Source organism: Chiloscyllium plagiosum, chromosome 42 (assembly GCF_004010195.1).
Source record: "Chiloscyllium plagiosum isolate BGI_BamShark_2017 chromosome 42, ASM401019v2, whole genome shotgun sequence".
Classification (NCBI taxonomy): Eukaryota; Metazoa; Chordata; class Chondrichthyes; order Orectolobiformes; family Hemiscylliidae; genus Chiloscyllium; species Chiloscyllium plagiosum.
In genome coordinates, this window is record NC_057751.1 from 1,180,767 (window position 1) to 1,191,070 (window position 10,304).

Consider the following 10,304-nt stretch of genomic DNA (forward strand, 5'->3'; position numbering starts at 1 on the left):
CCCCCCCCTCTCTCTCCCAGATGGTGTGTTCGTCGCGCGGGAGAAGGCTCGGGCAGATGCTGATTTCTACACAGCCCAGCGAGTGGCAGAAGCTAACCGGGTAAGAGATCGATCCAGCCCTAGTGGCAATCTCAATGGAATAAAACGGGAATATCCAGCAGATGCTGGGAGGCTGAATAAAAAAAGCAGCAACTGCTGGAGAAGCACAGCAGGTCAGCCAGCATCTGTGGAGAGTGAAACAAAGTTAATGCGCGAGTGTCGTGTGACGTTTGAGTTCACAAGAAGAACCAGACTGAACTGGAAATGTGAGCTTTGTTTCTCTCGCCGTAGGCACTGCCAAACCTGCTGAGCTCTTCCAGCACATTCAGTCTTGTTTGTTTTGATGTTAGGGGGCCAGGCTGTTTGACACAGAGCCATAGAGATGTATAGCATGGAAACAGACCCTTTGGCCCAACTCATCCAAGCCAACCAGATATCCGAAATTCATTTAGTCCAGTTTGCTAGCACTTCGCCCCTATCCCTCCAAACCCTTCCTATTCATATACCCATCCAGCTCCCTTTTAAATGTTGCAATTGTACCAGCCTCCACCACATCCTCTGGCAGCTCATTCCACACACACACCACCCTCTGTGTGAAAATGTTTCCCCTCAAATCCCGTTTAAATCTTTCCCGTGTCGCTCTAAACCTATGCCCTGAACATAGAACACAACAGCACAGTACAGGCCCTTCGGCCCTCTATGTTGTGCCAACCTGTGGAACCAATCTGAAACCCATCTAACCTACATTATTCCATTATCATCCAAATGTTTATCCAGTGACCATTTAAATTCCCTTAAGGTTGGCGAGTCTACTGCTGTTGCAGGCAGTGCGTTCCACACCCCGACTAGTCTGAGTAAAGAAACTACCTCTGACATCCATCCTATATCTATCACCCCTCAATTTAAAGCTGTGTCCCCTCGTGCTAGCCATCACCATCCGAGTAAAAAGGCTCTCACTGGACACCCTACCTAACTCACTGATTATCTTATATGTCTCTATTAAGTGACCTCTCAACCTTCTTCACTCTAACGAAAAACAGCCTCAAGTCCCTCAGCCTTTCCTCCATACCAGGCAACATCCTCTGAACCCTTTCCAAAGCTTCCATATCCTTCCTATAATGCGGTGACCAGAACTGTACATATACTCCAAGTGCGGCCGCACCAGAATTTTGTACAGCTGCAGCATAACCTCATGGCTCCGAAACTCAATCCCTCTCCCAATAAAAGCTAACACACCGCTTGCCTTCTTAACAACCCTATCAACCTGGATGGCAACTTTCAGGGATCTGTGTACATGGACACCGAGATCTCTCTGCTCATTTCCACTACCCAGAACCTTACCATTAGCCCAGTACTCTGCATTCCAGTTACTCCGGCCAAAGTGAATCACCTCACACTTTTCTGCATTAAACTTCATTTGCCACCTCTCAGCCCAACTCTGCAGCTTATCTATGTCTCTCTGTAACCTACAACATCCTTTGGTACAATCCACAACTCCACCGACCTTCGTGTCATCTGCAAATTTACTAACCCATCTTTCTACACCCTCATCCAAGTTATTTATAGAAATGACAAACAGCAGATCCTTGTGGTACACCACTAGTAACTGAACTCCAGTGTGAACATTTCCCACCAACCACCACCCTCTGTCTTCTTTCAGCTAGCCAATTTCTGATCCAAACTGCTAAATCCCGTGCCTCCGTATTCAGTGCAAGAGCGGTTTTACAATGTGCAATGTTGTTTTGGACTCCCCTACGCTGGGAAAAAGACTTGGTCTATTTACCCTATGCATGCTCCTCGTGATTTTATAAACCTCTATAAGGTCACCACACAACCTCTGACACTCCAGGGGTAACAGTCCCAGCTTATTCAGTCTCTCCCTATAGCTCAAACCCTCCAACCCTGGCAACATCCATTTTCAAATATACATTGCTAATCTTTCAATTCTTGTATTGGTTCCATTTTTTCAAATCCTCTCAATAGCGACAGTATCCTTGGACCAGAACAATCCATTTCAGACCATTTCAAAAATAACTTCCCTGGGATTGTAGCTTTTGGCAAAGTCTGAGTGTCCGAGAGGTGCTGTAGAAAACTGTGGTCTTTCTTGTAAATGCCATCTTTTCATCTAATGTGTTCTTGTTAATTTGCTGACCAAACCCCATCTCATATTCTTGTGCCCTTGCAGCTGAAGCTGAGCCCTGAGTATCTGCAGCTTCTGAAGTACCGAGCGATCGCATCCAACAGCAAAATCTACTTTGGGAAGGACATCCCCAAGATGTTCATGGACCTGAATGCCTTTACGCCTGGAGCAGTGAGCCACACATCGGGGGAAGTGAACTCAGCACATGAGATTGACAGCACACTGAAGGAGTTTGAAGGCAGGCTATAACAATGTGAATGGACTGGTGGGTGCAGCTAGGTAGAAATCACTGTGAGCAAGCTCAAATAACACTGAGCTGCTTGAAAAAGGATATGGTCCACACTCTTTCTTTCATTTTTAACTCATTCTGTCCCTTGAACAGAGCTCCTTTAGCTTCCTTTCACTGCAGTCAGGCTCCCACTTATCCATCGCTGTTTAAAATGTACATCACTCACTTGAAGTTGCATCATGACTCAATGAGATGTTGGGACCCAGTGAAGTCCGTCCAAGAACACACCGAGCCCCGTGCAGGGCTGCAGCTGCTGCCAAAACTGTGACCAAGTCTCTTGCCCCAGGTTCCATTAATAGTTTTGGAAAGTATGCTCATGTGTGAGAGACAGAGAGACAACTGGCTGACATGGTACATAGAGTGGTGACAGGATATGGTGACATTGGTACTTGATCAAATGAAGCATGATGTTCTGTCACCTGGCATTATTTCCTGGAGTTGGCTGGTTTATACCACGGAGTTTGATCCATCAGCCTGGTTTTCAAATGTATTTGTGAACGTTCTCTAGCTCCCCTAACAAACACTAAGTATTGTTCTCATCCCAGCTTCAGGGACAAACACCTTTACACTATCTTCTCTCAGTCCAATATATGATTGCATCAACAACAAGGGATCAGTGAATGATGAAGCAGTTTCTTTTAACTGCTCTGTTTAGTCCCATTTCCACTTAACCAGCAATCAATTTTCTACTATTTGCTGCCTCAGGCCGGGAGTTGCTTGGTTTATCTCTGGGCTCCTCAAGTGTTTAAACTAACCATCCTGACCCCTCCTTTATGTTTGCTGCAGTGGGTAATCCTGTGAAACCTTCACAGATATGGTTGGACCTGAGGTAAACATAGAGGGGTGACAGCTTATAGGAATCTAAACCCATTGTCCTGTAAAAGGGGGTTAACCCCATGGTTTGACAGTGACGATTTCATTTCAAACCTGATTTCCTTCAGCACATGGGGCTCAGCATCTCCCTGTGAGGTACACCGTGAATGCAGCTGACTATGGGTGGGAGAGTGTTCTTCACCCCTCTTGATGGGGTAGAGGATTAAATTTGTTTCACATTCCTACCATGAGGTAAATTGAATGGAGTTTTGTGATGAGGGTTGAAGGAGCTGTCATGGCCTTTAGGGAGTGATCAGTGGTCCTCTACTTAACTTTCTGACTGTTTCAGTAAATCATTGGCACCAGTGTCTGTTTTTATAGCAAGAGAATTGCCAATGGATCTCCGAGTCCTAACTCGGAAACCTGGAGGCATTGCAGTGTCTCCACTGGCAGAAGGATAATATTATGTTGAGATATGTTCCCATGGGCAGTTGCTGTGATACACAGGAATCTCAAATGGAAATTGCAAGAAATAACTGGGAAGGGGAATTGTGTCTGTCTAGATATGTTCAGTCAGTTATTAGCAGCTGCACCCTGGCCATCCTCGCAAGCTTCATTTGAAACACGTGGTTCTTTTCGAGAATGTGAAAGGATCTCTCTGGGTCGAGGGCCACCAAGTTGTCTGCTTTGATTTGTCTTAAGCTGTCTGCACATTGCTGAGGGAAACTGATATGTTTCTGGTAGCCTGTATTGTCCCAGAGGACGTGTGAGTGCTATTGTCAGTGGACCTGTCGATTTCAGCACATCAGCCTTTGGGTCCAACTTCCAATTCTGTTTCTGATCAACAATGGGATTGAAATTCTGAGAAATCAGACCCGGTTTGTCTGAGAGGATTGCTCAGAGAGGATAATTGAATGTGATCTGGGGTGTGTGAGTGCTTTTTAAATGAGAGCAATGTTTCTGGGTCAAGTTCTTGCCCACACTGTGATCTTATTTGTTAATTATTCCTCGTGTGCATTTTAAATGTTGAATTTTTGGGATAATTTTTATTTGTAAAATCTGCTCCGTTAATTATTGAGTGTCCTGAAAACCCCTCAATAAAAGAAGTGATGTCTCCATGCTGCTGTAAATCTGCAGGAAGTGCTGGGGAATGGCCTTGGCAGCTTGGCTCCAAGGAACTGAAGTGTATCCTCTCCCCACCTACTGATGTCTGTTTCACTGAGTTGTACAAATCGATGGCCTTTCATTCACCCTTCCTTAACATCTTCACTGTTCGGGACATGGTTTCTCACCACACTTACCTACGTAAGAAATATTCTAAGGTGACTCACCCCCCCTGCTTTTTCTTGCATGTGGAAAGCTGATTGGGGCACATTGGGGAAGTATTTTATCTGCAGGAATGTCATGTTTGGTGCATGGATTATTTGCAGTACTGAAGCTGCCCCATTGGGCTGGTCTTTGTGCAACTGCTGAAGTTTATCCCATCATTACTGTGTCCCTCTTGCCCTGCCTCCCTCACATGCCTCTGTGCTGCAGCCTGTGGGAGTGACTGCCATATTCCTCACACGTTCTGGGTGAATGAATTCCTGACTTGATTTGTTTTGGGACTATCTTGTGTTTGTGGCTGCCAGCTTTGATTTTGGGATCAATTGGTCAGTAGGTTACCAGAGGTGACCCCCCCCCCACCCCCAGGCTACTCAGCCTTCACCATGACATGTGCTGACTCTGAATCGCCCAGCCTAAAATCTGCTTCTCTGTCCTTTCAATCAATCCCTGCAGTGTAGAAGCAGGGCATTCAGCCCAGTGAGTCTACACTGATCCTCAGACGAGCAACCCACGCAGACCCACCCACTTCACCACCCTATTCCTGCATTTCCCGTAGCCAATCCACCCTAACCTGCACAGTTTCTGGTTTGTGGGAGGAAACCCCACGCAGACACTGGGACAATGTGCAAACACCACAGCTAAGGGTGGAATCAAGCCTGGGTCCCTGGCCCTGTGCGATAGCAGTGCTAACCACTGAGCCACCGTGTCGCCCAGTTAAAGAAAGAAACTTCACCGGTCCTGCCTGGCTTAAGTCAGCATATACCAGGCAAAGACATGAAGGGCTTATGCCCGAAAAGTCGACTCTCCTGCTCCTTGGATGCCGCCTGACCTGTGCTCTTCCAGCACCACACTCTCGATAGTGACATTAAGGCACAACATTTAAAATAAGGATCCAGTAATGGCCAGAGTTTCTGGTCTAGGCAGATGCTGCTTGAGATGGTGATGAGCTGTTGATCAGCCTATGTGGTGATGATTGCTACAGTGCTGTTTGGGCGCAAGTTCCTGGATTTGGACCCAATGAGTTGAAGAGCTTGCTGCCTGTTTTCCAAATCGGGATGCTGTGTGAGGTGGTAGTGTGGTTCTGGTCATTGAGGTTCAGAGGGACTGTGAAACAATTCCTGGGAGGTGAGTTCATCAGCCATCAACCAATCATGGTTCTAATCCAGATTGATCCTGTAAGCCGCACTGAGGAAAAACCAGCTCATCTGTTTTGAGTGCGTTGCCGTTTGTGGGAGCCTGTGCGGGTGCTGACAACACAACACTGCAGAATCACTTCACTGGCTGCAAAATGCAGCATAAAGCTGTATGGAAAGTCCTTTGAAATGTCCAAAGGCTGCAAACACTGCTGTATCAATGCACATTATTTACTGTTATCAGGTGGATCAGAAAGGGTTTTTTTGATCCTTGTTCATTTAGGGTGAGTGATTTTAGTTGTAAAATGGTCCATTTTCCCATCTCTGTGAGCTGAGGAGTTTCAAAGCGAGGAGTTTCAAAGCAAGGAGTATCATAGGACTGTTGGTGGGATCACCGTCCTGAGACTTTGTTAAAAGGCTGTTTCCCTGCCATGTGCTTAATCTAATAGAAACTGAAAATGATCTTCATTGAAACTTCAAAGGCTGAGGGGTGACCTTACTGAGGTTTATAAAATCATGAGGGACATGGATAAGATAAATCGACAAAGTCTTTTCCCTGGGGTTGGGGAGTCCAGATCTAGAGAACATAGGTTTAAGGTGAGAGGGGAAATATATAAAAGGGACCTAACGGGCAACATTTTCACACAGAGGGTGGTACGTGTATGGAATGAGCTGCCAGAGGAAGTGGCGGAGGCTGGTACAATGACAACATTTAAAAGGCATCTGGATGGGTGTATGAATAGGAAGGGTTTAGAGGGATATGGGCCAAGTGCTGGCAAATGGAACTAGATTTGGTTCAGATATCTGGTTGGCATGGATGGGTTGGATCAAAGGGTCTTTATGACTCTATCACATGAAAGTGACCTGTTAATCCCAACTCTAGTCTTGTGTTGCCAGTTCTCAAGCATGCTGATACATTGCCCCCCATTACCATGGGCCCCAGTCTTGTGTAATAACCTTTAATATGGCACCTTATCGAATGCCTTCTGAAAATCTAAATACACTACACGGCCTGTGTCCCCCTTTTTCAACTCTGCTTGTTTTATCTTCAAAGAACTCAAAATGATCGAATGTGATGTGTCATGAGAGACAAGATATTTGGTGAATGAATGGGATTAAAAACAGACAAGTTTCAACAATGGGTCTGTAGAGACAGGGATGGCGTTGACTGAGATATTCCAGATTGGAAACTGATACCCCTATTCAAGAAAAACACAGTCAAGCGTAAAAGGAAAGGTATTAATAAAGGAAATGATAAACAGACCACAACAGAGTGTGATTCTCACAATTAACCAGCAAAAAAGACTAGGATTTACAAAGAGAGTAAGAGGATAAATTAAAGGGATCTGTATCTAAATGCACACAATATTTAACACTGAACTGTGTGTGCAAATAAAAATAAGTAATTGCAATAAGTTGGTAGCAAGATGACATGAATTGACACCTGAATCTTGAAGGATAAAGGACGTTCAGAAATGACAGGAAGCTAGTGACTCTTTTAGTTAATGTGGCATTAACACAACAGGGCTGACCTGGGTTGAAGAAACCAGGATGAGGAAACAGTTTCTCTGGAAATGAGAAAGGATAAAGGCAGGAAGTTACTGGTGGGGAGTGTTGTGCATCAAGGGTCGAGATTGAAAGGAGAAATTATGAGAGTTAATCAGGAAGGCCCAGTGATAATCCTGGGACATTTCGATTGACATCTGGACTTAGAAAGTCACATGGGTAAACATATCCCAGATGAGGTGAATGTTTCAGGATGCATTCTGGAGCTGAACAGTGAGTAGGCTGTACTGATCTGATATTAGGAATGACATAAAATTAATGGATGATCTCACTTTGAAGACATCCATCAACCGTGTGACCATGATGTGGTTGAATTTGACACATGGTCTGAGGGTGACAGGAGTGGGTCTGACAGAATTCTTGTAAAACTTAAACAAGAGCCATTGTGAGAGCCTGAAAGTAGAGCTGGCGAACGTTTACTGGCACTTGAGTTTAAAGAATAGGTCAATATTTAAGATATTTCAGAGAAAAATTCAGAATTCTTAGAAAAATATATTCCACCGAGTAAAAGCTTTTAAAAAAAAGGATAGACCCACCGTCCACGATGTGATTAGAAATGAAGAAGATGGTGTCATTGTGCGAAGCCAGATTTTCCAGGTCAGAAGATTAGACGGAATTTGAAAACACAATGCATGTCCAAAAGATTAAGCAAGGAGGAAATGGGAGGACCAGAGAGGGAAAAACAGATATGAAGAGTATCTGTAAATATTTTTGAAAAGAGCGAAAAAGGTCAACTTTGGCCAGATGGAAAGTAAGACTGAAGAATTCTCTCAGTTTAAGGGAAAATAAAGAAATGGCAGATGAATTGCACAGGAATTTACATCTGTCGTTACTGCATTGGATACAAGTAACATCCTGAAAGCAGTCAAAATCAGGAAGTGGAATGGAGGGAGGGACTCAGGAAAGCAGAGAAGTTGTACTGAGTAAATGTTTGGAGCTGCCGGCTGTCTGAACCAGGATCCTGATGGTCTGCATCATGAGTCTTCGAAGAAATGGCTAGTGGGATAATTGATGTGTTAGCTTGAATTTGGGATGATGCCATTAGATTACAAAATCGTGTGAAATTGCTTGTTTTGTCAGGAAGAATAAACTGCAGAGATCTGAGATGCTGAAGAATCTGAGTGATTTTGTGTGTAAGTTGTAAAATGTCAGCTCGCACGTGCAGCAAGTAATTATGAAAGCTCATAGTTTTATTTCTGACAAGGGAAATTGAATTAAAAACGTGATGCTTCAGTTACTCAGGGCACCAGTGAGACCACATCTGGACTACTGTACTGGTCTCCTTATGTAAGGAAGGACTTGCACACAGCTCAGATGTTTGACCAGACTGAAACCTGGAATGGTTGCGTTGCCTTATGAGGAAAGCTTGGACAGGCTGGGTTTATCTCTCCTGGAATTGAGAAGAACAAGAGGCAACTTGGTTGAAACATACAAGATCCTGATGAATTTTGGTCATCCCTAGTTGCTCTAGAGAAGGTGGTGGTGAACTGCCTTCTAGAACTGCTGTAGGTAGACCTAAAATGCCATTACAGAAAGGAATTACAGGATCCTGACACAGCGACGTGAAGGAATGGTGATATCAGGATGGTGAGTGTCTTGGAGGGGAACCTGCATGTAGTGCTGGTTCCACACTTTACGTAACAGCAGCATGCAAACAATGAGATGCTGTGTGTCTGGTGATGTTGGGTTTCATGCCCATCTGAGAGGTCAAGTGTAGACTCAACTTTCTCCTTTGAACCCAGCGTTGCAAGACCAGCACTCCCTCTGCCAGCATGGATCTACGTGCTGAGCTCACTTGTGACACTCAAGCCCGGACTCAGAGTTGAAAGTGACACCCACTGCTGACATTTCAAGTAGGAAAATAGCTGTAAGGGGTTACTACTTCATGCAAGAACAGATTTGTCTGGTTTGTTTTCTGGTAAAACAGCTGGAACTTATTAATTTACACAGACTGAGCCTTTTGAAAATTTCCCAAATTCCCACTAGGACGTTGAGGGTCCCCTCGCACTGGGATGTTCAGGGTCACAGGAAGCTTGCCCATTCTTATGCATTGGAGACCTGATGCATTACATTCCTGGACACTGTCAAGTGGTATCAAGGGGAAAAGATCAGAGGGCCATTTGAAACTCTAGTCATGATCCTTGGACAGATTGATAACTTTTCAAACAGACAACTGAACTTCCAGTGAATAGCTGAATTGATGACAGAGACATTTACAGAAAGGACTATTGATAGTCACTACTTTTGTTGGCAAAATGTACTTTAAATTACATTACAGAAACAGGGAAAGAAAGGAACACCATCAGGTCAATATTATATGGTCTTTTAAGATGATGTTCAGTTCTCCCAGAAACAATCAAGAATGATTCTTAGCTCCTGTGAGCTGACATCTTAATTATTCCTCTCCCAGCTAAGATATCTGTAACCCCTGAACCGTTTTTCATGGTGAGAGTCTTTTCCTGGTTTTAACTCCTCACAAATTTTATGTTTCAAATTCAAGCATGACTCCTTTTTGGAATGTATTCCTTTATTATGTACTGGCCCAGGGCCCCATTAATGCAGATAGGCTTTTTGGTTCAACCACTGCATGTGGTTGTAAGCCTCTTGGATTTCCAGCAAACATTTTATTAACTGGCACTTCCAGGACCAGCTGTGTGCCTGTTGATCAAATATTCTGGAGAATCAGGAGATCCACATAGTCAATTTAAAAATACGCTCAAAGTAATTGAAACAAAATTGAGGGATATACACATGACTGTTATGCATTATTTGTAGCTTAAATCACTTCATTAATAAACCAGCTTTGCATTAAATAAAACTCATTGGCAGAGAGGTATCTCACCCTTCTCTGACTGTGTGAACATTGTGGTTTTTGAGGAGAAATTGAATCAACTGTTAATATTTCATATGACCATTCAACTGGACCAGAAGTATATTTGCATTAAGGAAACTAAACTAAAAAACTGATAATAATTGGACAGAATAATACAATAAACCT

General features: G+C 43.9%; 1 protein-coding gene across 1 annotated transcript in view; it reads left to right on the forward strand.

Annotated features, from left to right (window-relative positions):
• LOC122543011 (erlin-2-B-like) overlaps nt 1-4,411 on the forward strand; it is a 16,421-nt gene extending 12,010 nt beyond the window's left edge. The window contains exons 10-11 of the mRNA XM_043681179.1: nt 21-100; nt 2,225-4,411. Of these exons, the coding sequence (XP_043537114.1) occupies nt 21-100; nt 2,225-2,428 (284 nt within the window). The 3' untranslated portion in view covers nt 2,429-4,411. The remainder of the gene's footprint in view (nt 1-20; nt 101-2,224) is intronic.
• The last annotated feature ends 5,893 nt before the right edge of the window (nt 4,412-10,304 follow it).